This window comes from Myotis daubentonii, chromosome 18 (genome assembly GCF_963259705.1).
Source record: "Myotis daubentonii chromosome 18, mMyoDau2.1, whole genome shotgun sequence".
In the NCBI taxonomy this organism is placed as follows: Eukaryota; Metazoa; Chordata; class Mammalia; order Chiroptera; family Vespertilionidae; genus Myotis; species Myotis daubentonii.
In genome coordinates this window covers 34,861,313-34,888,839 of record NC_081857.1, presented here as the reverse complement: position 1 = coordinate 34,888,839, position 27,527 = coordinate 34,861,313, and the positions used below count along the sequence as shown (strand labels likewise).

Sequence of the window (27,527 nt, the reverse complement as noted above, 5' to 3'; positions counted from 1 at the left end):
GAGGAGGAGGCGCGGGCCGGAGCTGCGGCGGGGTCTGGGGCGCGGAGCAGTGGCGGGAGGAGCAGACACGTGGCAGCAGCAGCGGTAGCAGCCCCGGCGGCGGCGGCATTGGCCCGACCGCCGGCCGACCTCCCTCCGTCCCGCCCCGCGGCAGCCCGAGCTCCCTCCTCGCCTCTCCCCCGGTCGCGCCTGCTCGGCCGGGAGCTGCTCGCCTCTTCCCTCTGATTCTCCAGCGGCAGGACCCGGTGCCGGGCACCGACCACCGCCACCATGGGGAAGGGGGTGAGTACCGGGCGCGGGGCGCCGGGGGGCTGGGCGGGAGGAGCAGGGGGGAGTCGGGAGGGCGCCCGCAGGCGGCCGGCGGGGGGCGACGAGGAGGAAGCGGCGCGGGCTGGCGAGCGGCGAGGCTGAAAAGACGACGCACTTGGGAAATGGAGGGAGCGCAGCAGTGGGACGCGGGCGGGGGAGGGAGCGCCGCGGGGCCGGAGGAGCGGGGCGCACGGGCGCGGGGCCGCCGGGAAGGAGCCGGCCGCCGGCGGCATCGCGCGCTGCTCCTCCCCGCGCCGCCCTCACCTCGCGTCTCTCGCCTTCCTCTTTCCCTCGGCCCGGCTCGCCCGGCGCCAGGCGCTCCTCCCCTTCCCCCCCGGCGCTCCGCCCGCCCCTCCCGGCCGCCGTTCCCGCCGCGGTGGGCCGCCCGGGGCTTCCGACGCGGGGGCGGCCGGGGTCCGCGGCTCCCTCCCCGGGAGGCGCTGAGGCTGCGCCCGCTCCCCGCCGCGGCGGCCCGCCTCCCCCGGCGGCGGAAGACGCTGCCTTCCTCTTGCTGCGGGGCCTGCCGTGCGGGCCGGTGCCAGCAAGAGCAAGGGTGTGTCTGCACCGCCCTAAGATGGCCTTTAAGGTACACTTTTGAGAGCTCGCCTGGAGACTTTCCACAAACACAGGATGCGCCCCACGCACCCACATCGGGGAGGGGTGTGTAGGGTTTTTTTATTTTTATTTTTTTGAGTATTGAACCTGGAAGGAAGACAGGCTGGCCCACCAGGGCCTCTGGGTGCAATAAACCCGAAAAAGGCTGGAGGCGGCGGGCGGCGTGCAGAGCCGCGGAAGAGCTGTTCCCAAAGGAAGGAGGGCGCACGGGGCGGGGCCGGGGGTGGGGGGCATGTCTGGTTCCTACCTTTCTGTCATTGGGGCAATGATAAGACCGGGTCCCCGACCCCCGACCCCAGCGGCGCCAAAGCCTGGTTGAGAGAGTTTATACAAAATAACCCCCCATAGTATCCATTCATGGGGTAAAATGACTAGGTCATGGCGATACCTCTGGGAGAGAACCTGCCCCCGCATCTCGGGGCTTGCGCTGTGTCTGCGTTTAGTAGGTCTGTGAAGGTCCTTCGGGCTCCTCCGTGTGCAGTGAGTGGGGGGGGGGGGGGGGGGGAGGGAGGTGGCACCCTGTCTCCATGGGTTATGAAGGAGGTGATGGGAACAGCTTGGCTGACCTGGTAGGGAGAAGTGGGAACGCACAACTTGTATCTTTTAAAAGCACAAAAGGTGGAGGGCTGGCCCAGGGCAAGCAGCTGCAGGCCAAGAGCCTGTTTTTCCTCACGGTGGAAACTGGGTTAGTGGCCTGTGTTTGTACCAACCCTAAGTCGTTCTTGAGAGCTCATTCCGCTATCTCTAAACGGCTCAAATTTAAAAAAAAAAAAAAAAGGTTAATTTCCTGAGCCAGATATAACTGATTTGTGAGGGTTAGAGGTCATAGATATGTACCCGAGGCCTAGGAAGGTGAAATGACTTGCTCAAGGTCAAATGGTTCATTAGTGGCACAACAGATGTCCCTAATTCGAGAACAGCCCGCGGCCTTCCCAGCCTGAACACACACTCGCTTCTTAACACTGCCTCATATGCAGAACCCTGCAGTCATTCTTCAAACGAAACCGGGGTGTTTGTGATATTGAATGGACCAGAGAAGATGTGTGATATATCTGTGCCTCTTTCGTATCCACACGCATGCACAGTAGTGGTAGAGACGGCAATACACCTGGATTGTAGAAGGTTGATCGGGATGCCTTATGGATCCTAATAAAATGTCTAGTGGCTAGCAAACACGAAATTGAATTACAACTGGTTAACACAAGATGATCTGCTTATTTTCTGGGCCGTATTTAGTATTTTAGATAGTCTCATCATTTGAACATTAAAGGGTGTGTGTGTGTGTGTGTGTTGGTTCCGATTTTCCTTGGATAAAATTACCCTTTGTTGTCCCCAGTGACTGACTGACTGATAGTCCAAATGTTCAGAAGGATATTTTATGCTGAAATGTTAGGATTTTTCCACATGAGGATTAAAATGTGGGTGGAGTGGTGACTAAAGCCCTGCTGATAATTGGTTAACCAGGAAGCCCGATGCTGGCAGCTAATTTTTAAGGTCATTGTTAATGTCTTCCCCTCCTCTTCCCACCACCGGTGGGAGCCTAGGTTTTGATGGCATTTCAGGTGCTTTTATTTCTCCTAAAAAATCAAATTCCTAAGCTTTTGATAGGAAAGCCAAAGAACAGCTGAATCATTCCTGGGTGAAATAGGATTGTGTCCTTTTTTTCATAGTGGGTGTTTTTGCCAGTGACTTGGCTTAAATCTGCAGCTCGGCCTGCCACCCACAACTGTTTAGCCAAAAGGTACACAGAAACTCTCTTCTCAAGTTTACGAAAGGTTGGTTTGGGGGGGGGGGGCGGCGGGGTACGCCACCAGGCCCTTGGTGGCCCTTCACGGCAGCCCTCCGTTGTTTGAATATTAACTTGTTTACCTAGAAAAGGAATCCTACCCTGGGAGCAGTGATTTAAAGGGGAAAAGGTTCAGGTGAAGGTTGCCCAGGGGATACCCATGTCAGCAGAAATCCTGGTCCTACGGTAGCATTATCAGCTGCCCTTTTGGAGCTCAACTGGAAAGTGTGACTAAATCTCCTCTGGCTGCTATCAAGCTAGTACTTTAGACCGAAAACCGTCAGACAAAGCCCTCGGCGTGCACAGGTGCCCAGGCCTGGCCAGCCACAAGTGCCGCCCTTGGACACTTCTCTAGCGCTGGGGGCAGAGAAGGGGTCGGGTTGCATCACACCCTTTGCCTGTGAAGTGTTCGGGTGTGTGTGACAGCTCCCTGCTCTGTGCTCTTTCTGTACCCTGTTCTGAGGGTGTATCCTCTTTGGGCAACTTAATGTTTAATTTGTAGTGTTCTCTGCCAGTAAGTTTGTAACAGGCCAGTGACTCACCTTGGGGTGGGAGGGTAGAAAGGGGGAGGTCTGCCTCCTAAATCTGAGAATCTGATTGAGAGTAGGCTAAACCTGACAATCAAAAAAAGGGGTGGGGGGGGGGTAAAAAAAAAAATCCAGTAAGCTGTGTATCCAGATGAGGGCTAAAAATTAACATGCAGACCCCTGGAAGTGTTATTCCTAAATTGTCTTTAAAAATAAAAAGGGGGTTCAGCATTGTAAAAAGCACAGTAGACTTGGTACGTATCCATGCTCCGTCCCAGAACCCCCTTCCAAGTCCCTGTTTCTGATGATGGTTAGCAACACATGGACAGGTAAGTGAGGTTCTGCTCCAATCCGGCTGTGGTGTTCAGTATGTCCCAACTTAAGAAAGAAAGAAAAGAAAAAGAGGCTTTGAAATTTTCGAAGGATTGTTGTATGGAAAAGTGAGTAAAATTAGTTTCATTCCTTTAAAAACAAAGGGTTTAAGGAAGAAGCCTTTACTTAGATGGGACCCTCACCCTGAGCCCCAAGAGAAGCCAGCTCTGCTCTGTTCAGCTGAGTGCAGGCAAGTGGGGCTGCGGCTGCTGTTGGGGCTGACAGTGGGCACCGAGATCAGCTCGTTATAAACTGGGTTTTCGTGTTAGTCTTCAGCTCTTTCAAAACTAGAGGGCAGCTTTGCTTTCACCCGAAAAACCTATGAACGACAAGAATGGGGAGCACCATTCCTCCCCAAGGGAGAGCTCCGTGGAGGTGTCATTCGACATGGCTGGCCTCCTAGGTAATAGCATCTTAGCGTTGTCACCTACTTTCACTTTAAAGGATTTGACGTTTTTAAAAGTCTTTGTAAAAAGTCTTGCAAAATAAAATGGGCTTCTCAGCACCACCCCCCTCCTCCTCCCCCCTTGCCGCCCCCCCCCTCCCTGCCTGTGATGAGAGCGAGGGAGCGGGAGCGAGAACAAGGTGCTGCGGTGCCTCCATCTCGCTGCCCAGGGCTCTGTGCCAGCCAACAGGCCCAGGAGAAACGCGAGTGTCAGATCAGATGGGCGCACAGTAATCAGAGTGGCTGCGTCTGGGCAGCAAAGCACTGGGCAGAATGTGCCCTTGTCCCTGCCAGAGCTGTCCAGGCCTGGGTTATGCTGAGAAGACACATAATGTGAAGGCAAAGAGAATTTTAAAACCCACTGGCTGTTTTGTTTTTTTTTAACTGTCCTTCCTTTCTACATTTTTTGGAAAAGGAGAGTAACCAGGCCAGGTTTGAACTTTCTCACGTTGCCATGAATTGAGTGGATGAGAGGAAATGTGTTCTTTGGCTGGAGTCAGAGAGAGACTGTTCTTTGCATATGACTCACCTCATTAGTTGTGCTGAAATCTGTTGTGCGGAATCCACAAGACGTTCCTCACATTTATGTGGCTGGTGTTGTTGGGAAGAGCAAATTCTGTCAGAGCAGAGCTGCCTGCGCCGCCCCCCCCCCCCCCCCCCCGTTTTTCTCTGGTTTTTCTCTGGTTTCATTTGGATCCTGAGCCAAGGGAATTCTGGCCAATAGACCTCATTCCTTAGTTCCTTTGTGACTTGACAATGAATTATATCTGAACGTTCATTATCTCTGTGTCTGATTTTATTCAAACCACGTTTAGTGACAGGTATTAGATGCTATCTGTTGGGGATCTGAAACGTTGGCCCTTGATTGCTATGCTTTGTCTTTGGGACTTGTATAGGGGGCCCAGCTCATCAGAATGCCAGGATCGGGCCTGTGGGTCTTGGCATTGGATGTATCTGTCCAGCCTGTGATCTTGGTGAGGGCAGGGGGTTCCATTGTGTTTTTCTTTTATCCCCTGATGCGTCCATGGCACCATACTTGTTTCATTGTTTCAGCTCACATGACATGTCCCCAGGGCCTTGCTGCCTTTTCTCTTCTTGAGCCTGGCAGCTAATTCACTTCCTGCCCCGCCTGCAGGGCACCAGTGAGGAGTGGTCAGGGCTTCTTGGGAGTGGATTCGGGCCACTTGGAGCACTGGTGCCAGCTCTCTCTCAAACCCACACTCCCGTTGAGTAGCCCTGGCCCAGGAGTGGTCTGGCAGAGTGAAAAGGGGTGCGGAGGGCAGCGGAGGGAGGGGGAGCAGGCAGCAGGTTTGAACTGCAGCCCAGGTGCCTAAGGTAGAGGTAGAATGCCCCACGGAAAAGAAGGGGTTTGCTTTTTTAAATGGAAACAAAAAACAGAAAGGGAGTAAATCTAAAGTATATTGATACTTCAGCAATTTTAGATTCTTTTTGGTCCTGGGTGACGTGCTATGGCAGGCTGGCTTAGGAAATGTACATGCAGGCAGAGTGGGGAGGCAGGCAAAGCGTCTTGGATTTGGGGCTGAGGGAACCCGCAGGCCAGGGCCAGAGCTGTTTCCTTTGTCTGCTGTTGGCTGGTGGGCTGCAGCCCAGGGTTGGGGTACTGGGCTGGGCTCACCGGGGACGCACGCACTGTGTGGCCTCTGTGACCTGCTCCAGCGGTGAGAGAGGGGCTGTGGAGGCAGGGTGTCCCTCGGGTCTCTTCTGCAGAGAGCAGCGTCCCTTCAGTGCAGTGTGTGGCAGTGCGGGTCCTCCCCCACCCGGGCAGTCCTCGGGTACCTGGCTAGAAAATTCCTTATACATAAGCTAACTGCGGATTTAGTCATTTGGTGGGGAGCAATTGGAGGTCTAACGAACAGGGAGTGATCATTTCTCATATGTTCTGTAAGTTCTTTTCTTCTCTTGAATTTATTGGGGTGACATTGGCTAATACAATTATAGGTTTAAGGTATACAGTTCTATAATACATCATCTGTATATTGTATTGTGTGTTCACCACCCCAAGTCATGTCTCTTTCTATCACCATGTATCCCCCACACCTTTTTCTGTAAGTTTTAATTGATGAGATGAAATAAGAAAATACTCAATGAGGTGGTTGTTTTTTTTTTTTAAGATTTAAAAGGAATTTTCATAGTAAGTGAGGAATAGCAGTAATTTGTTAATTAAAACCAAGTTATAATAATTTTTTGTAGCTCTTTGCAGAGTACGCGCACATAGACAGTTGTGTTTGATGATTAATTAATATCAGATCCCAGGACGATTGGAACCCCCAACCACCACCTGTTACATAAAGGAGGGCTGTAGCCCACACCACTGCCTCTAGGCGCCAGCAGGGCCAAACACCATCCCCCAGCTTCCCTGCTAAAGCGGAATTTGCCAAATTGGACTCAGAGGTGCCGATTCTGTGACCCTCCTGGTCAGCTTTGGAGGGGCTGCGTTTGGGGCCGTTACTCCTCCCGCCCTCTGGCTCATCCGGAATATTTGTGGGTTTTGGAAGCTGCAGTTCCCAGGCGTTTTGTTTCAGATTTGAGGGCAGCCCCTTGATTAACCAGCCTTATCGGGACGCCTTCTCTGGGCTCCTTAGTGGTTACACCAGGCGTTGCTCCCATTCTAGGGATGAGGAAACTGAGGCTGGCGGTTCCAGGCCCGGTAGCTGGCGTAGGCAGAGTCGGAATGACTTGGGGCTGCCTTATAAGCCATTATCAAAGGGCGTAGACAGCTCAACTTCCAAGAACCCTTGAGACTTTCTCAGCTGGTGTTTCGAAAGGCTGAACTCTGAGCTCCCTGCTGCCCCTGGGCACTGTGCTGACAGGTGGGGGCGGAGGCCAGAGCCTCTGTGATGCACGCAGTTGAGAGCCCCAGACGCCTTGCCCGGGTGGAGTGAGTGAACCTTCTTACAACCTGTCTCTTACAACCTGTCTTAACCTTGGCTCCTCTGGCCAAGAATCTCCGCTTCCCATCTCCTGGGCACCCCTTCCCTCCGCCCCGATCAAACGGTAGCAACCTCAGGGTGGTGACTCGCGGAGGAGATGGAATCCCTGGGCAGGAAGCGCAGGACGAAGTAATGACACATTTTAAGCTGTGTCACAGTGGGCCAGCCCCTGCCCTTGTCATGACCTCCCACTTCCTAAATTAGAACGGGGGTGGGGGGTGGGGGGGGAGAACAGAACAGAACCAACCCCATTTCACACGTGGCCTTTCGAGAGGGTGTGACATTGACCTTCCACCCCGCCCTCCGGGATGGCCGGGCCCAGGGAGGCCACGGGGCTGGCGGAGGTGCCGCGTTCCCAGTGGAAAAGTAGGAGCTCTGCCCAGAGGGGTGGAAGGCCATTGCCATCATCGGGAAGCCCTATTATCCATTCCCCTTGCCATGACCTTCGTTCTTCAAAATGCTTTTAAAGGAGATAATGTTATCTTACCCTTACCCGTTTGTAAGCACTGTTCCCCAGACCCACCATGTACCCACCCTTCCACCCTGCCCCCCCCCCCCCCACATACACACACACACACAGAATTTTTTCTGCTTTGTAACTGTAATGATGGAGACTGATAGGGACTTAAGTCATGTGCTTCCCATCAAGATAAGCAATTAACCTATTGTTTTACTTGTTGGGAAGAACCGAATTGTATAAATTGTATACACTGCCTGGTCTTCTGGACACACGTTTCCTAGCGGGGAAAATTAACATCTTCAAGGGGAGGGGGGAACCTCACATGTTAATACTTCCTGCGTCTCTCACCACTGTCCTGAGTTAAAAGGATGCCTGGAAGAGCAGGACCGATGAGGGGGTAGGCTACTAGGGGATCTCCGTTCTCAGCTGACTTGGCCATTGATACCTGAGGCTGCAGGCAAGATTTCTATTTTGTAAAAAAAAAAAAAAAATGGGGATAAAACTTTGGACCATGTCCAAGGCCCAGCTGCTCCAGCATTCTCTCCCCCCTCTTTCAGGGTGGAAAATATTGAAAGTCTGCAAAGAACCCAAGCCTCCCTCGTGAGGAGAGCGATTTTAACTCATTTTCATACATTTAAATTAAACGTGTTTCAACGGCACCCCGCTTGCTTAAAGAGGCTCTAATGAGCCGTGTTTTAAAGATCGATACAGACTGGCCACACGAGTCCCCGGGCTCTCTGGTCAGTGGCTGTCAGGTGCCTTTTCAGGCTTGTGCTTTCCCATTAGGTCCAGGGAGGAGATGCCGCTGTAGGCGGGCGGGCCCTCCGATGGGGAGCCCTGTCCTTTGTGTCTGTCTGTCAGTCTGTCTGTCTGCTTTCAGCTGGCACCGGGGGCTGTGTGCACAGAGGACTAGCCTGTGTGGCTGCTCCACAGGCGGGAATGTGCGGAATGCTGGCTATCTTTAGACCTGCTTCATGCTCAACCGATAAGGCGGAAACTATAGAGCTGCGCCCTGCTGGAAGGAGCTGTGGGTCGAGGGGCACTGCGGTGCATGTCCCCGCATGTGGGCACGCCCGGCTCATTGGGGGCGGGGCTCCCCTGTAGAGAATGAAGGGGGTACTCCCTTCAGGCGAGGATTGTATTTACTTGTGACCATGTCAGCCATGACTGAAACGTACCTGTTCGCTGGCGTTCTTTTGTTTTTGTTCTTTATTTTCAGCACGATAAAATTTTAATCTGGACTCGGGTTCCTCCGCCTTGTTTTAGTAGCTGGGCATGTGCCTCTGAACATTCGAAATAATAGTACTGGCACCAGAGAGTGTCCACTTTAAGAACATCGCTGATGCCTCCTTTCTTTGCCCGTCTTAGGTGGGAGGTCGTGGGGGAGGGGGCCTGCCTAGAGCGAGGGGCTGTGGTCCAGGCTGTGTGGAGATCAGCGCAAGCGTTTCATGCAGGGGGGGGGGGGGGGGGGAGTGTGCAACAAGCTAAATTTAAACTAGGGGAATCGGCATTTTCTCTAGAAATTGTTCCACTTTTCAAGAGGCGTGGGTGGACCCTGTGAGTTCCCTGATAAAGCACATGCTTTCCCCACATCCTGCTCACGTCAAAACATCTCCAGCAACTTTCGTCGGGGGGTTTCTCCCCAGGCTGCAGGTTGGGGTGGGGACCCCTTGATTTTGCGCTTTCGTTTGACGCGTTTTAAGGACTCCGAGGCTGACTATTGCCCCGTGAAGATGGGAAGGGCAGCATTCTTAGGGGGGCCCCCAAATTATTTAAATTTGATACTTAATGACTTTTTCACGAAGCCAGGAGTTTAACTGAAAGTAACTAAGTGCCCAGATGTATTCTATCATTTAGTCCTCTCCAAAACACTAAATGAGGGAAGCACTATTGTTATCTCCATGCTACAGAAGAAAAACACTGCGATGTAAGCGGTAGCGACCGGCCCAAGGATACCCAGCTGGCCAGTGGTAGCTCACGCCTCACCTGGAAGTGACTGCAGGGCCACCCTGAGGCCTGCCGCGACCTCCCCGGGGGTCCTCGCGCCCTGAGCTTGTGAGGCGTCGTTAGTAATAGATTGCTTTGCTGAGTGTGCGGCATAAGCGCACCGGTTTCCCTGAGGATCAGCCCAGTGACTATTCAAAATGATGGCTCTCTAAAAACGGCTCCAATCTTCATAACTAACCACATCTTCCCGCCTTCTCCTGTAGGTTGGACGTGACAAATATGAGCCTGCGGCCGTTTCCGAGCATGGCAACAAGAAAAAGGCCAAGAAAGAGAGGGATATGGATGAGCTGAAGAAAGAAGTGTCTATGGTAAATGCCAGGAGGGACATGGCTTTGTTCTCCTAAAGCAGTGATGGCAAACCTTTTGAGCTCGGCGTGTCAGCATTTTGAAAAACCCTAACTTAACTCTGGTGCCGTGTCACATACAGAAATTTTTTGATATTTGCAACCATAGTAAACAAAGATTTATATTTTTGACATTTATTTTATATATTTAAATGCCATTTAACAAAGAAAAATCAACCGAAAAAACGAGTTCGCGTGTCACTTCTGACACGCGTGTCATAGGTTCGCCATCACTGTCCTAAAGAGTAGTTGTATCTTTTGAGTGTATGATTCCCCCCACCTCCAACACACACACACACACACACACACACACACACACACAAACACACATACTTGCTTTATTTTATTTTTTTAAATATATTTTTTATTGATTTCAGAGAAGGAGGGAGAGGGAGAGAGAGAGAGAAACATCAATGATGAGAGAGAATCACCAGTCGGCTGCCTCCTGCAGGCCCCACACTGGGGAATCAAGCCCACAACCCGGGTATGTGCCCTGACCTCCTGGTTCGTAGGTCGACCGCTGAGCCACGCCAGCCAGGCGAGAGTTGCTTTATTTTAAAAGCAACGCGGTCATTGCACTTGTGCAGATTTTATCGAATTAGAGGGCAGTAAGAAAACTTTCCATTTTCAAAGCTGTTAGAGGGTCGGAGACGTTATCCCGTCCCTGGGGCAGAGCCAAGGGGCTGTGCTTTTCTGCACTTTGATTACTGGGAACTCCCGGCCTCTGGGGGCTGTGGGGCTTCCATGATGCAGTCTGTCCAGAGCCTGCCTGTCCTCGGAAGGCAGGGCGGTTCTCCCCGCTCCGGGCGAAGGGGCTCCCCGGAGGTGTGTGGCGGCTGAGCTTCGGCCCTCCTGCAGGGGGGACTCCGTGGGAAGTGGGGGGCTGCGGGGCCGTGCGGCCGTGGGGACGCAGACCAGCGTCTTCCCTGAAGAGCGCCTTGCTTTCAGAGCCTAATGACAGGGTGATGCTCTTTGCCAGCCTTTCTCATGGCGCCGTGTTTAATGGTGCTTTTCGTTTCTGCTTTTCCTTAGGATGACCATAAACTGAGCCTGGACGAGCTTCATCGCAAATACGGAACAGACTTGAGCCGCGTATGTTCTCGTTTGAAACTTTTTGTGCAAAAATCCTAATTTCCTGTCACGTTTCCCCCCAGGTCACGGGCCTGACCTTGGGGACTCTAGGGGGAACATGCCAGCCACCGTCTGAGTATTGAGTATCTACTTCGTGACCTGCACAGAGCTTGGTTTTCTTCACGTGCTTTTTAAAAAGTCTTCTTCCCCCTGAAACTTCGAAAGCGCACATTATCATTTTCCCACTTCACAGTGGGTGAGACCCAATGAAAGGGAGCACCAGGATTTGAAACTGAAGAGCTCCAAAGCCGTGTCACTCCCGGCCTTTTGACTACAAATCTTCCCCTTACTCTTCTACATTTGTTAACTTGAGTCAACTCTTCCAACAATTCCGATTTTTGCACTTTACCCACTAGCTCACTGCAGTATGCCAGAACCTTGGTCATTTATTTGAAACCTTTTTTTAAAAAACAAACAAACACAAAACACAGTTCAGAGGTGTTCGACTACTAGAAATTCTGGGCAATAACTTGCATCCCAGCTGTTACGTAGCCACTGTCTCAGTAAATTATCCAGATGTTCTCAACAGCGTGCTGGCCCCGGTGCCCTGGCCTTGGCCCTGAGGCCCAGCTGTCCGTCCCCGTCGGGCAAGCCCTGAGCACATCACCTGGGTCATAAAACTAAACTTTATTAGGTTCCTAAGAAATCTGTTCTCTGTGACCCTAAGTCATTTTAGTCAAACACTGTGGATCTGTTTCTTGTAAAACAGGATTAATAACACCAAACACAGTGATCATGGGAACCACACGAGTTCATGCATTCGGAGCGCCAGGTGCAAGGCGTGGCGTGCACCGTGCTCAGAGGTCGGCTGGTGGCTCTGCGCTGCCCCGATCATCACACCATGAACTCGAGGCCGAGGAGGGAAGGTCCTAAATAAGAAGGGGAACTTTCCATTTCCCCTCACTGTTTGACTTTCCTTTCCCCACACTCCCGGGTTAACTCAGATAGTAAAAGTAACATGAACCCAAACTGCGCAATCGCATAGACTTTGGGCACCGAGATGTCTTTTCTCTGGCCTGCTATTTGGATAGTGAGGAAGTCACCGCGTTCTCCCCCCGAGTTGGAGCCTTGTCACTACTGTCTGCTTGTCGGGGATCTTGGCTTTAAGGCCCATGTAGGGAATAGAGTGGCTCCTCCATTGAATCCTTCCCAGCTCATAGGTGGGAAGGGTGGGAGTGTAGCTAAAACATGCCTGTGTGTGGGCCCTTCCCTGTCAGAGGATGGTTTTAATATCCAGAGAATAGAGTTCTATACTTAAAACAGGGCTGTTGACCTAATAATAGGTGGGATTCCTACAGATTTTTTTTTCTCCTTCGATGTTTATAGAGGGTTTTTTTTCCTCCCTGACAAATTCGATATACAGAAAATTCAAAGCTCTTAATTTGCAAAACTGAATCAGTTCCTTAAATATATTTTTGGTAAAAAAAAGAAAAAAAATGCAGGTTAGCATGAATCCCTTATCTACAACTTAGAAGAAAGCATATTGGACTTGGATTTGTCCATGGGTCAATTTTAAAAACAATTTCCGTCTGGATGTCGTGGGTTCCTCAGGGATCCTCACCAGAACTTGCCGGGGTTTGCCTTGGCGTGGGGAATGTTTCCTTCCAGATCCTTCATTGCAGCTTTCCAGCTCCCGGTGGGTGTAGTGCCTCATCAGGGGCTGGAGCCGTGTGTCTCACTTCCGTTCCTCTACTTCTCAGGGCTTAAGCACTGCTCGAGCTGCCGAGATCCTGGCCCGCGACGGTCCCAACGCCCTCACTCCCCCTCCCACCACCCCCGAGTGGGTCAAGTTCTGCCGGCAGCTGTTCGGGGGGTTCTCCATGCTGCTGTGGATTGGAGCCATTCTTTGTTTCTTGGCTTATGGCATCCAAGCTGCCACGGAAGAGGAGCCTCAGAATGACAATGTGAGTTCCGCACTCCTGCGCGTGGGGTGCACATAAGGCAGCCTCTAGGTCAGGGGCGGGCAACCTTTCTGTGAGTGCGTGCCAAAACCAGCAAAATCGCTGACTCAAAATTCTTCTGCGTGCCAACCCTAATTTTTTGAGAACATGTTACGCCTACTTGGTATCTCTTAAGGTGTACGTATGTGAAGAACCTTGAAGAAATAATAAAATTCATTCAAGCGACAAAAACACAGTATATGATGGTGGGAAATACATTTATTTTTTAATATATACATGTACACTGGTAGTCTGACAGAAAACTTTATGACTCCGTTTGATATTATCAGTGGGACTTTTGCTGCTGCATCACTGATGACAGAGATTTTACATCAGGTTTTTATTTTGTGACCCTCAGAGATATGCACGAGCTACTACTTTCATCCATCAGGCTACTCCTATTACGAGACTTAACAAAATTCATCACTGAGAACAAAGATTCACAATTGTAAATGGAAGATTATAAGAGAGGGTTTCGCGTGCCAGCAAAAGTTACTGGCATGCCATATTTGGCACGCGTGCCAGGGGTTGCCCACCCCTGCTCTAGGTCTTCATTGACCATTCATGTTCAGCTGCCGCTAGGTTCTGGATGGCTTTTAACGCCAGGGAAAAGGAGTGTCAGCTACGGCTGCCTTCAAGGCCCATCCATCGCTCCTGCGATTGAGGCTTCTCTTTCCGTCTCCAGTCCTGTGGAGGCTCTTGCTAGCTGCACGCTGCCCTGCGTGGTGCTGCTGCTATGACAGGCGGCCTGTGCGGGTCCCGGCCTGGGTCTGGCAGCCATTCACTAGATGACAGACCACACTTTGAACCTTGATTGGCACATTACACGTGTCCTGAAAGGTTGTTAGCTATTTTTCTAAAGTCAGAAGTTCCAAGAATATCCGTAGTTTGATAAATCAGGAGGAACTGTATCCGAATATTATTTCCAAAAGTCTATCCAGTTAGTGACCCAGTGTCTGTGTGACTCCATTAGGGACTCCCCTGGACATGGTCTTTAGAAATATAAATGTGAAGACCCGAGTTCTCGATTTCTGAAGCCTCGATCCCTTTTAAAAATCGGGGTTTTAGTCCATCAAAAATTGGCTGACTATTCCCAGTCTTTGACCCGGAGCCGTGCGGCACTAACATGCTTGTCCCTTCCCAGCTGTACCTGGGTGTGGTGCTGTCTGCTGTCGTCATCATCACCGGCTGTTTCTCCTACTACCAAGAAGCTAAGAGCTCAAAGATCATGGAATCCTTCAAAAACATGGTTCCGCAGGTACCGGCTGCTTCGTCCTGTCCCCTGGGGTGACTTAGCCCAGGAATGTGAGCTCGTGTGAAGGTCAGGTTTTCCTAAGAATTCAGTGACTGTGGGAGAGGGGGGTGCTTCACCTCCCACTCCGGACAGGCCTGTCTTCTCTCTGAGTGGACGGAGGGGGAGCAGGTACCATGGGAAGGAGAGGACCAGCTCTTAGCTGGTGAGCGAGCTTTTGTCACTTGGACAAATAAAAAGATTGATGTCTTTGTTAGTGTGAATAAAAATGATACCTGTTCTGCATTTGGATGGTTAGAATTACAGATCATTGGGTAGCTTGATTTCTTTCATTTTTTTTTTTTTTGACACTACCTTCCTGTTGGTATCGTTTGTCTGATTTAATGGTGTAAACTTTTCCCCTCCCAAAGCAAGCCCTGGTGATCCGCAACGGTGAGAAGATGAGCATCAACGCGGAGGAGGTGGTGGTTGGGGACCTGGTCGAAGTGAAAGGCGGGGATCGGATCCCTGCTGACCTCAGGATCATTTCTGCCAACGGCTGCAAGGTAGGCTGGCACAGGCCCCTGCTGTGTGGGCATCGGGAGCGGGACAGCCCGCGGCCGGCCTGCGCCCTCACGGCACTGACTCCCGTCCTCGCCGACAGGTGGATAACTCCTCGCTGACCGGGGAGTCGGAGCCCCAGACCAGGTCTCCCGACTTCACACACGAAAACCCCCTGGAGACGAGGAACATCGCCTTCTTTTCCACCAACTGCGTTGAAGGTAGACCCTGGGAGGCCCCGTTGGCACAGCGTGGCACTTGTCTCAGTCGTTAGCAACAAAAACCACAAGAAAAAAATCCCGGACACGGTTTTCTGTTTTCACATTATTGGCTCCGTTTCTGGCCACTTCGGTCAAGCGCAGCCGAAGGGGCTCGCCCACTGGTAGGGAGCCCGCGCCCTCCTCCCCTTCCTGCGCCTCCTGCTCGGCGTTCGGAGCCGCTCGCTGCCCAGGGACGGAGACCCCTTTGCCAAAGTCTCTGTGTTTTCAGACAGACAGCGGACAGCACCAAAGACAAGAGCCGGCCCTTAAAGATGTGTTTCTTCTTTTAAGTTTTTTTTAAAAAGTGATTTCAGAGAGGAAAGGAGAGAGAGAGAGAGAGGGAGAAAGGAATATGGGATCGAGCCCGCAACCCGGGCATATGCCCTGACCAGGAATCGAACCCTGACCTCCCGGTTCATAGGTTGACGTTCAACCACTGAGCCACACCGGCTGGGCAAAGTGTGTGTTTCTGTCTTTAACCATGCCAGGTACCTGCAAATGCTGTGGCTTCTTTGAGAACCTCTGATGCAATCCCCCACCCCACCCCCTTCCAGGCACTGCCCGCGGCATCGTCGTGTACACCGGGGACCGCACCGTCATGGGGAGAATCGCCACGCTGGCCTCGGGGCTGGAAGGCGGCCAGACGCCCATCGCTGCAGAAATCGAACATTTCATCCAGCTCATCACGGGGGTGGCCGTGTTCCTGGGGGTGTCCTTCTTCATTCTCTCCCTGATCCTCGAATACACCTGGCTCGAGGCCGTCATCTTCCTCATCGGAATCATTGTCGCCAATGTGCCCGAAGGTCTGCTGGCCACCGTCACGGTACGAGGCTGTCGGCAGGGTCGGGTCGGGTCGGCTCAGGTCAGCCCCCATGAGTGTGAGGCTCAGCCACCCCCCTCCTGGGGTCACCCGCTTAGGTTTTACTGCACACGTTGGTATAGGGATTTTCTCCAGAGCCACATGGTGGGCTTAGGCAGTGGGGGGACCTCGGGGTGTTTTCATGTGGATGATAGTCATTCAGAAGCATGAATTTTGTTCTTGTATTGTCACATGTTCCAGAACAGCCTAGCGGAGAAAGGAGAACCTGGGGTTGAGTGGGGGAACCCAATGTGCTAAGTCCTGGCTATTTTCGCTTTTCTTAATATCTTGCTTATTTGCGGGGGGAGGGAAAGCCTCCTATACATGGCCCAATTATTATCATTATTATTTTAAATATATTTTTATGATTTCAGAGAGAAAGGGAGAGGGAGAGAGAGACAGAAACATCAATGAGGAGAAAGAATCATTGATTGGCTGCCTCCTGCACGCCCCACACTGGGGATCAAGCCTGCAACTTGGGCATGTGCCCTTAACCGGAATCCAACCTGGGACCCTTCAGTCCACAGGCTGACGCTCTGTCCACTGAGCCAAACCGGCTAGGGCTGGGACAAGTATAATTTGTTCCAACTTCAGAGGAAGGTTGGAGAGCTAATCTTAGACTCAGTTCTGCGTTAGGGTGCAGCCACTGTTTTGGAATTCGGTGTTTTAGAATTTAGAATTGAGGCTGAAGTAATTGGGTTCCTAACGCTCTGCAGGTGTGTCTGACCCTGACTGCCAAGCGCATGGCCCGGAAAAACTGCTTGGTGAAGAACCTGGAAGCCGTGGAGACGCTGGGGTCCACGTCCACCATCTGCTCCGACAAGACCGGGACCCTGACGCAGAACCGCATGACAGTGGCCCACATGTGGTTTGACAATCAGATCCACGAAGCCGACACGACGGAGAATCAGAGCGGTGAGTCCCGCCCCACGCAGCAGCCTCAGTGGTCCACGCTGCTTTTTTTTTTTTTTTTTTTTTTGCATGTCAATAGAAAAACTGAATTTGTTGTACGAATATGGTTGGAGAATTCCTAAAACCCGATTTATCCCACTCTTATGGGACTTAACACGACGTTAACACATCGCTTGCTTGTCTCGGTCCCGTCAGGTGTCTCCTTCGACAAGTCCTCAGCCACCTGGCTCGCCCTGTCGAGAATCGCAGGCCTGTGTAACAGGGCCGTGTTTCAGGCCAACCAGGAAAACCTGCCCATCCTGAAGGTACGCCCCGGAGTGCCCTAGCCCTCAGGCTGGGGGTGGGGGGTTGTTCTACACAAGGACCACCTGTGAGTGCGCTTCTCAGGTAGCACGTGGCCTCCGTGGCCCGTAAGCACCTGCTCTTGTGGACAGGGATGGTCCAGGCCATGCTTTGCCGTGTGGCACCTTTGCCGCCTGTAGATCCTGAAGCACTTACCGTGCCCGAAGCCCATTGGGGGAAAAGCGGATCTGCACTAAAAACTGACGGGAGGAGGGTGGGCGAGGGGAGAGGCCGTCTCCGTGCAAACCTCGGTGATAAAATCCAGTTGTATTATCCTGGTTTCTTAGGCCGTCGCCTCACCTGGTGGGTGACGGGGCTGCCCGGGAGGCTCCATAATCGTGTTTGCATGCTAGGGTGCAGGAGGTTCCAGTAAATCCCTTAAGCCGTTTATTTTCTTAAAATAGCCCTGCTGTGTCTCTTATCTTCTTTGTCCTTAGCTTGCTCACTAATCGTGAGGTGTTGCTGGGATGTCCGGTGAAGACAGTATCAGGAAGGCAGGAGCTGCACAGGGTCCCCGGGGACATGGTGGCCCGGGCTGGCTCATCCTGGCCACGCCGCCTGCGGCAGCTCTGGGTAGAGACCCAGTGGTCAGAGAGGTGGCGGCCCAGATGGGACGGAGGTGGCTTCTGCTGGGCCGATAAGGCTCTTCCATTTCTTAAAGGAGGTTGTCTTCTCTGATGGGAGCAGGGATAAAACTTCACACATTGTCCCCTCCTGCTTCAGAGGAGAAATTCTCTGGGCTTCAAGCACAGGGACTCCCCAGCACCAAATCTTTCCTGGTTTAAAAGCCCCAGAAGGGCAGCTGGAGATGTATTTCCCAGCATTTCAGGGGTCAGGGCCATGCCAGTGGTGGTGTCGGCGTGTTACCTGAGGTGTGGGTCTCAGCTGGAACCTGGCTGATGGTATTACTGTTGGGGCTGGTAGTGCCTCTCAGCTCGCGTCCGTCAGGCCCGGATATCTGCCCGCAGCCGTTGGGAATACACAGTCCTCCGCTTCACCCGCCGGGACCCAAGGCGTGTGCTTGCAAACGGGCGGGCAGTGGGAGCGCTGAGCGTGTGCTTTCTCACTGGGTCTCTTCAGGCTCGTAACCAGAAATACGAGTCTGGGGACGGTGGTGGCTTTGAGACTTCAGCAGGGGAAGATGAATAGGCTCAAGGAGGCCGGGAAGGGTGTGTTTTGCTTCTCCCGAGGGCAGGTGGCACCTTCAGACAACATGTGGGTGTGGGTGTGGGTGTGGGTGTGGGCGTCTGACGGGCCTGGCGACCGGCGTCTGAGCTGCTGCTCCTTCCCCGCCCTCCCCTCCTCCCACCGAGACGGGGACACCTTCCTGGTCATTTTCCCTCGTCCGAGGTGGGGCCTCGGTGCAGCGTTTTCGGGGGACCTGACAGGTGCCGTCTGTGTCCACAGCGGGCAGTGGCGGGCGACGCCTCCGAGTCGGCGCTCTTGAAGTGCATCGAGCTGTGCTGCGGGTCCGTGAAGGAGATGAGAGAGCGGTACCCCAAGATCGTTGAGATACCCTTCAACTCCACCAACAAGTACCAGGTGTGCAGCTGGGGGAGGGGGGATCGAGCGGTGGACGGGGAGGGGGGGGCCGGAGAGGGGACCAAAGAGCCTGTGGAGGAACTCGTCTCCCTCTGGGCGTGTGACGAGCATCAGTGCCTCCTGAGGGAATCGCTCACACCATTTCTGAAAGCCTTCACTGTGTACCTTACTGTTGGCTACACATAGAAAACCCTAATTTATTTGACTTCCGTAGGATGAGGGACACATTTCCTTCAGGGGAATGTCTGTCAACACGTGTCGTCGATGTGTGACTGTCACTGTGCTGGCCTTTTCTGTAGCATTCAGAGCATGTTACAGGGTGTGAGGCAGGGTCAGACGTAAGGGGTCTCCGTTTTTTGCCATAACAAATACTAACTGGTAAGGGAGCTCCGTTCTCCTCCGGGAGCACCTCAACCTTTCATCTGAACAACCCTTCCTTTCCAGTTGTCCATTCACAAGAACCCCAACACGGCCGAGCCCCGGCACCTGCTGGTGATGAAGGGGGCCCCCGAGAGGATCCTGGACCGCTGCAGCTCCATCCTGCTCCAGGGCAAGGAGCAGCCGCTGGACGAGGAGATGAAGGACGCCTTCCAGAACGCCTACCTGGAGCTGGGCGGCCTGGGCGAGCGCGTGCTGGGTACGTGCGGCACCTGGGGACAAAGCGAGGCACCACCCTGCCCCCCCCCCCCCCGCCCCGTTGTGGAGACGGGGAGAGCCAGGGGAACGCCTGAGGTATTGGGCCTGGGCAGCAAAATCCCGCTGGTTTGCTTCCGACTCGAACTTGGACCCTTGGTCCTGTGCCGGCCGGTTCTGTCTGGTGAGACCCTGTCTGACCTTGGCTGCTATGTCCATGGCCTGTGAGCTCAGTGGCATTAAAATGGACTCCCAGGGCCTTTAGATGAGCCAGTTTCTGACTGCCCAGGGGAACGTGAGCATCAGCTCAAAACTTGGGCGAACAGCGAGCTGCTGGCCGTCCCTCTGCTCCGTCGGCCACTGCAGATTAAGATTAAAAGGGCTTTTGCCCACAGTGGAGTCTTAACTGCAAAAGTGGCATCTGTAAGACGTAGGTTGGCAGAAATTATGATGTCATCTCCCTGTTCTCGTAGCTTAGGGCCTGTAGACCCGATGGCCTGGCCCACACCTGCTCCCTCTCCAGCGGGAGGCCTCCCTGTGTCTCTGACCAAGCAGAAGGTCACTCTCCACCCCCCACCTCCACCCCGAAGTAGGAGCAGTGTCTCCTGTGAGCCCACATGGCACCTCAGACCCCTTTCAAGTCCACTGTCACCCTCAGACATGGAAGGAAGGGGACATTGTGACTCTGGTGTGTGAGTGACGCTGGATAGTCAACCCCTTGGGCAGCCCATCTGCGCTGCGTTACCCCCAGCAGCCAGCAGGGCGGCCCGCTCCGCGCTCGGTGTCTGGTTGGTGTAAAGGAATGGTGAGCAGAGATGTGGCCTCTCTCCAGCGAGGGAAGCCGAGACATCAGTCCACCATGTGCCAGGTCTGAGGCAGAGTGGGCAGGTCGGAAACCCTGAACCCCGCGCTCAGCCCGCGCCATCAGCGCCCTCTCCACGCTAAACAGTGCCTCTTCCTCGGAGGCCTGGTTTTCCTTTCATTCATGTACGTTCCACGAACCCTTCGTGCTGTTCTAAAACGACTTCCACACAGAGTCCCAGCTGGACATGCAGGGAAAGGTGGACGTGTGAGCATCGCTGCTGCTGCTGCTCCGTCCCCAGCCCTCACAGCTCCCTGCCCCTCCCTGCAGGTTTCTGCCACCTCCTCCTGCCGGACGAACAGTTCCCCGAAGGGTTCCAGTTCGACACGGATGAGCTGAATTTCCCTGTGGAAAACCTCTGCTTTGTGGGGCTCATCTCCATGATCGACCCTCCCCGGGCCGCCGTCCCCGACGCCGTGGGCAAGTGCCGGAGCGCTGGGATCAAGGTAGGCGGCCCGCCTCCGGGCACCCCTCACCCCCGGCGCCTGGGACACCCTCCAGGGACGTGGCCCCTGGGAGCCACATGGCCAGCTGGTTTCCTCACCTCAGCTATTCCTCCTCCAAAACTTCCCTTCCCGTCAGAAGAAAACAAATCATTGGTGTAAACAGATGAGGGTGTTTTTTTTTTTTTTAGAAAATCTTTTTGGGGAAAGACAATGTAAGCAAATTAAAAAGAGCAGAAGACTTGGTGAGGTTTTAAGCTTTTTAGTATTTGATTCTAAACATGCCTCGTACAGAAAACGGCATGTCTTCTGTGCTTTTCGCCAGCGGGGGAGGGGGGTTTTAATGAACGTGGTGGAGTCTGTACCTCTTTCTCCGCAGCCAGGGGTCACTGTGCCGGAGTCCTAATGCTGGGGAAGCTTTTTCATTCTCGCGAGTCGTGAACACGGCCCTGAACGACTCTGAAGAGGGTTCCCCTGGCGCTGATCAGCCTCCTCGGTGCACTCCTCTAAGCACAGCCCTTGGGTCCGAGAGAGTAGTAACAACTTGACATTTTCGTCACAGGTCATCATGGTCACCGGAGACCATCCCATCACAGCCAAAGCCATTGCCAAAGGTGTGGGCATCATCTCCGAGGGCAACGAGACCGTGGAGGACATTGCCGCCCGCCTCAACATCCCCGTGAGCCAGGTGAACCCCAGGTGAGCAGGAAGCACAAAGCGGAGCTGGCCTTGAGCGTGCAGACGGTGGGGTGAAAGCTCCCGCCGGGGCCGGCGTTTCCTTCCAGGTCGGCCGAGTAGGGAAATCCCCCCCCCGGGCCCAAAAGTGACCTGAGCCGGTCGTCACGGCCAGCTCGGGTGGTGCTCACTGTCCTGAGCACGTGATCGTGTAACATGGTCAGGTGGGTGCTAGCCCCACCGGGCAGGGCAGGGACACGGGGCTTAGTCATGCGGTGCACCCGGCATCTGCAGTCTGTCACCCCGCTAACCACTGGGCAGTACTACCTAGCACCTCGCCAATTCCAGTTCCACAAAGAGGGAAGACACAGTTGCCCAGGTAGTTCAGGGCCAAGAGGGAAATTTTGGCAAAAGGTAAAATAGATTTGTTTTTCGTGTGTTAAGGTTTAGGGCCCCTTCGCCCATCTTTGGGGCTGAGGGGAAGGTTTCATCTTTCCTCGGCTCCTGTCTAAAACTCAGTCCTACGATTTGATTTGACCGTGTATTTCACGGGGAGAGGGAGGTGCCGGGCAGGCCTGCCCCGAGCGAAGTAATAGAATGAAAGCGCTCTGTAACCTACGAGATACAGTGCGGAGAGCAGCTTCCGCAGGACGGGACCGTTCCCCGCTTGGCACCGCTCGCCGAGTGTCCTGCCACCTCTGGGCTGAGCAGATGCGGGGGAGTGACGGGTGACCCTTCCCCCGGTTCTGATCCCAGGGACGCCAAGGCCTGCGTGGTGCACGGGACTGACCTGAAGGACATGACCTCCGAGCAGCTGGACGACATCCTCAAGTACCACACGGAGATCGTGTTCGCCAGGACCTCCCCGCAGCAGAAGCTCATCATCGTGGAGGGCTGCCAGCGGCAGGTCAGTGCGCGGGGGGCCAGGACAGACAGAAGGCAGAGCGGCCGTCGGAGAGACGCAGCCCGGCTCTCCTCAGACTCAGTGCACGCGTGCCAGGGAGAGGCACGGAGGAAAGGGCAGCTTGATAGCGGTTTCGTAGAGACACGCGCTTCACTGGGGGGCAGCCAGGCTCCTGTCCACACCGGCTGGAGGGGCCAGGAGGAATGACCTTGAAAAGGCGCGGGGGGAGGGGGGTTTAAGAAGAGGGCTTCCCCGAGTGCCACTCACCGAGTCCTGGCCGGTAGCCCTTGTTAAAGGGGGTGATGGGTGTGCTGTCACTCCTCGCCTCGGTGGCTTGGGAGCAGCTGTGGGCCTGAGACTGCGTGTCTGTGGGGAAGGAGCCATGTCTGACCGGGAAAGGCAGGTGGAGGCGGGCACCTCCCTCGTGCCCGTCGACACGGCTGTGACCCGCGCCCCTCCTCCTCCTGGTAGGGCGCCATCGTGGCTGTGACTGGCGACGGTGTCAACGACTCTCCAGCTTTGAAGAAGGCGGATATTGGGGTTGCCATGGGGATCGCCGGCTCGGACGTGTCTAAGCAAGCTGCTGACATGATTCTCCTGGACGACAACTTTGCCTCAATTGTGACTGGAGTCGAGGAAGGTGAGGGCTCCGTGTAAACTGTCGGCCACACGCCCGTCCCGGCACTGCCGGTCAGGATCCATGGCCGCGCACGGTCTACGCTGTCAGTGAGACGGTAAAAACCTTGCCTTCCTAGGTCGTCTGATCTTTGACAACTTGAAGAAATCCATTGCCTACACCCTGACCAGTAACATTCCAGAGATCACCCCCTTCCTGATATTTATTATTGCGAACATTCCGCTGCCGCTGGGCACCGTCACCATCCTCTGCATCGACCTGGGCACGGACATGGTGAGTGAGCGTCCGCGTCCACACAGCCCGGTGTTAGGGGCCACGTCGGTGCTCCCCGGGCCCACCTGACCACCATTAGCAATTCCCAGCATCAGAGACTCAATGTTATGCTTCAGGGCAACTGTCACCACCTATTTATCAGACAGGAGTCTTGTGTATAATCCTGCTGTTTTATTTCTACGGGGGTGGGGGGGGGGGGTAGACTGTAATATCTCATGGTCTGAAAAGCAGGGGCAGGGATTTTATTACAAAGGTGGTTGATGACTGGCATCCCTTCCTCCCCAGGTTCCTGCCATCTCCCTGGCCTACGAGCAGGCTGAGAGCGACATCATGAAGAGACAGCCCCGAAACCCCAAGACGGACAAGCTGGTGAACGAGCGGCTGATCAGCATGGCCTACGGGCAGATTGGTGAGCAGCCCAGCGAGCAGGAAGTGGGCGAAGGGACAGAGGCTGGGGTAGCGCCGCCTCAGAGCCAGGATCGCCATGCCCCGGGCGGGGCTGGGGTTTTAAAGTCCTCCACGGAGGGACTCCTAACCAGCTGCCCAGTGCCGCCTGTGACTGAGGCTGCCCCTTCTGGTGTTGGACGCGGGGCCCAGCACTGCCTGGGATACACGGCGCCCAGCACTAATCTGGCTAGAGAGGAAGGCTTTGACGAAATGGCCTGGGTTTAAAGGCTGGCTGGTCGGCCGCCACCCAGTGGTGACCCTGGGCTTGGTTTCTGTTCCGCCTGCGGAGCGTGGCCAGTTAACAGGGGCCCCGGGGGGTGGGCAGTGAAAATGCCTTTGATCTAAACACTCCGAGCCCCCTGTTCTGGTTCGGGGGCTTTAAGTTCTAAACAGGTGATTCAGAGTAGAGAGGGCGCTGGGTGTGTGCCCCCATCCTGGTCCTCGCTGGGGAGGAAGCAGGCAGCACTCCTGAGCCTCATCAACCAGAGCCGCCCCGCCCGGTGCCCCCAGGCCTGCTGCCCCGTCAGGTGAAGGGGGGCGACGCCCCGGCCCCGGCTCTGGCTGAAGGCGTCTCCCCTCCTCTCAGGTATGATCCAGGCCCTGGGGGGCTTCTTCACTTACTTTGTGATTCTGGCCGAGAACGGCTTCCTCCCCATCAACCTGCTGGGCATCCGCGTGGACTGGGACGACCGCTGGATCAACGACGTGGAGGACAGCTACGGGCAGCAGTGGGTGAGTGCGGCTCGGACCCGCGCCTCGAGCCGCAGGCCGGCGGCCACAGCCGCGCTGAGCCGTCCGCCTGTGCCTTGCAGACCTACGAGCAGAGGAAGATTGTGGAGTTCACCTGCCACACGGCCTTCTTCGTCAGCATCGTGGTGGTGCAGTGGGCCGACCTGGTCATCTGCAAGACCCGGAGGAACTCCGTCTTCCAGCAGGGGATGAAGTGAGTGCGGCCCCGGTCGCTTCCAGACCCTGTCGGCCCCTGGCCGAGTCCCTGGGATCTGGCCTGGGGGGCAGAGGGGGTTTCCTGCGTTTTTATCCGTGGACCTCGAGTTCCTAAATGCGACTAATGCTGAAGGGCTGATCTGCCTTTTAACGCTTCACAGGAAATGAACGTGTGTTTGCCTCGCTAAGCGTTTACCCCCCTTGATTTCAGGAACAAGATCCTGATATTTGGCCTCTTCGAGGAGACGGCCCTCGCTGCTTTCCTTTCCTACTGCCCCGGGATGGGAGTCGCCCTGAGGATGTATCCCCTCAAGTAAGTCCTCCTCTTCCGCCGCTAGCGCGTGGGAAGCAGTGCGAGTGGCTGTCCCCGGGACAGGCAGCAGTCGCCCTTCCTCTGAGTCCGGTGGGTGGTGCGCACAAGGGTTCCTCTGGGAGGAGAATTGGGAAAGGCTGGCTCATCAGCAAACCCAGAGACTCGCCTGGTCTCCCGGGTCAGGAGGGACCCACGCTAGGGAGGCGGGCTCTAGTCCCTGCTCCCGGCATCGGGCACCCAGCCGGGCCCCTCTCCTCCCAGCCTCAGTGCAGTCAGTAGGGGCTAGCCAGGGGCGTCCTGGTGTTTGGGGACCCAGATTCAGTGACTTGCTTACCTCGTCACTGTGTGTCCCATTGTGAGCCCCACCTTTGTGGGTCCCTGAACCCCCACCTCTCAGGAGAGAGGCTGGAGCTGCAGGGCGGAGGCCCCTTGCTTTAACGCGAGAGTGGATAGCGGTGAGCAGAGGAGCCGAAAGCCTGGCCCTAAACCTGAACCTTCACCTGCGGGGCTGACCACACCCTCCAGTCGCTCTGTGAAACGTTGAGTGTTTGGTGCCTGCAAACTGGTTGAGCTAAAGCAGCTGCACCTCGTTCAGTACACTGAGCCACAGCATGGAGGACACTACAATACAAACGTGACTGCAGGCATCAGCCACCCCGTGCCAGCCCCTCCTCGGGGACGCCCTGGTGGGTGTGTGCCGGCTCACGAGTCGTGAACAGCAGGGCAGCCAGGGTCTATCTAGCTCATTATGGGCCCAGCCTGTCTTCCTCCGCAGCCGGGCTGATGGGTAAATCCACACTCTCTTCCTCCGCCCGTGGCTCCTGCTGGTCCCTCCAGGCTGGTTCCCTTCGTGCTCGCCCTCCTGCGTGTGCCCGTGCACCTCGTCTGTGGCCTCACTTACTCGTCACTTCTGCTCAGCTAGATTCTCACCTTAAGGCCTGGGGCAGGCATGTCCCATGGGTTCTAGCATCCGGGGCTACTGTTTATCAAGAGGAGGCTACAGTGATGGCGAACCTTTGACACGTGTGTCAGAGATGACACGCGAACTCATTTTTTTGGTTGATTTTTCTTTGTTAAATGGCACTTAAATATATAAAATAAATATCAAAAATAGTCTTTGTTTTACTCTGGTTGCAAATATCAAAAAATTTCTATATGTGACACGGCACCAGAGTTAAGTTAGGGTTTTTCCAAATGCTGGCACGCCGAGCTCAAAAGGTTCGCCATCACTGGGCGAGGAGATGGAGCCCTACAGGCTGGAAGTCCCACTAAAGGGGGGTAGGGCCTCGGGACCCCTTGCTGTGACTAGGGATTTGTTCTTGACACTCTACCCAGTTTGGAAGGTGAATTAGTTACACTGGTGCCTGAGTCCAGTGAGGACCCCTGTCACTGGGCAGGACACAGAGGGGAGACTGGTAGGGAGACAGCGTAGCCTCCGCGGGAGACCGCTCAGGGCACCCGTCTCCGGCCCCTGACCTGTTAGGGCTCAGCTTGTTCCTTCCCCAGGCCCGGCCCTCGGAACACCCAGCTGAGTGTCCCCAGGTTCACTGTCCAACCAAATTCAGGGGCAAATGAGCTGGTTGTGACCCTCACTGGCAGTTCTTTGTCTTCAGGGGGCATCGCACAAATGACTGAGCTCCTTAAACTCTTTACAAAGGGAGGAGAATGTCCTGCCGACAAAATAATCCAAACTCGCCTTGTCGCCCGATCCTTGTGAAAGCCACGCCAAGGCTGGCTGGCTGGCTAGGGGCTCCTGCCTCCCCTAGGCCCGGGCGCAGAGCGGCAGTCTCGTGTTCAAGGCCTCGGTGTGTGTGCTGTGTAAATGGCATCTGACTCTCTTTCAGACCTACCTGGTGGTTCTGTGCCTTCCCGTACTCTCTCCTCATCTTCGTGTACGACGAAGTCCGAAAACTCATCATCAGGCGAAGCCCTGGAGGTAAATGAGAGGCATCGTTAGTTTGGGGGGCGGGGGGGGGCTGTAGTCTGCGGGCTTTTGTTATGTTTCCTGTGAAGCGTCTGGGCTCGGCCTGATTGGCTGAGGCCCTCGGACCAACTGAAAACCGGCTACAGTGACAGTCCCATCCTCAGAAGCGTGCCTCAAGGTGTTAAGCCAGACAGGTCGCAGGGGAAACGCCATCCGAAACCTAAACCTAAACCTAAACCCTTTCCCTTTCTCGCCACAGGCTGGGTGGAGAAGGAGAGCTACTACTAGCGCCCGTCCTGCACGCCGTGAGCATCGTGCCACTCTGCACCCTCACCCACCCCTTTGTGTACTTCAGTCTCGGAACTCAGAACTCCACCCTGGTAGGAAGCACCGAAGCATGGGGAAAGCGAGCCGTCCTGGAATGAAGCATGTAGCTATATGGGGGGAGGGGGGGGGGCTGCCTGTCAAACATCCGTCTGGGAACGACAGCGGGGAAGGTTTTTACGTGCCTTTTTGTTTTTGTAAAAAGGAAATCATGGAGAGACCGAAAGAATACATTTTATATCTGGATTTTTACAAATAAAGATGGCTATTATAACGGAACTTGTCTCGTGCCCTCCTCCCTTCTGCGGACCGGACGTGTGTGTGCGGTCGGGCTGGTGCTGGGGGCCCGGGCCGGCAGCTGCATCAGCATCGCCCTGGGACTTAGCGCAGCAAACGGCTCTGTGGGTGACTGTCACCGACCGAGGAAACGTTTCGGCTAGAGTGCCTGAGCGCCCCCACGCCGCCTTGCTGTGGGCTCCCTCGGGTACGGCTGGAACTCCCCCTGCTGCCCTCACAGCCATGCACGACCCAGGAAGGGTTTCTAGGCGTCCGG

The 27,527-nt window shown here is 54.7% G+C and overlaps 1 protein-coding gene and 1 long non-coding RNA gene across 2 annotated transcripts; both read left to right on the top strand.

Annotated features, from left to right (window-relative positions):
* On the top strand, positions 1–27,253 carry ATP1A1 (ATPase Na+/K+ transporting subunit alpha 1). Its single transcript, XM_059673315.1, has 23 exons — positions 1–282; positions 9,676–9,780; positions 10,849–10,908; positions 12,648–12,851; positions 14,032–14,145; positions 14,550–14,684; positions 14,783–14,900; positions 15,494–15,762; positions 16,515–16,713; positions 16,906–17,015; positions 18,460–18,594; positions 19,039–19,231; positions 20,360–20,535; positions 21,095–21,231; positions 21,964–22,114; positions 22,583–22,751; positions 22,867–23,021; positions 23,307–23,430; positions 24,055–24,200; positions 24,281–24,411; positions 24,625–24,726; positions 26,571–26,662; positions 26,910–27,253. The coding sequence occupies exons 1-23, from the start codon at positions 271–273 to the stop codon at positions 26,936–26,938; spliced, it is 3,066 nt and encodes a 1,021-aa protein (XP_059529298.1). The 5' UTR covers positions 1–270; the 3' UTR covers positions 26,939–27,253.
* LOC132220346 (uncharacterized) lies at positions 310–7,220 on the top strand. Its single transcript, XR_009449766.1, has 2 exons — positions 310–6,296; positions 6,329–7,220. It is a non-coding gene; the product is annotated as an uncharacterized LOC132220346 (long non-coding RNA).
* Positions 27,254–27,527: the final 274 nt, after the last annotated feature.

Coding starts and splice junctions, on each gene's coding strand:
- ATP1A1 (XM_059673315.1), top strand. Junction 14,685..14,782: donor TTTCTGCCAACGGCTGCAAG/GTAGGCTGGCAC, acceptor CCTCGCCGACAG/GTGGATAACTCCTCGCTGAC. Junction 18,595..19,038: donor ACTCCACCAACAAGTACCAG/GTGTGCAGCTGG, acceptor CTTCCTTTCCAG/TTGTCCATTCACAAGAACCC.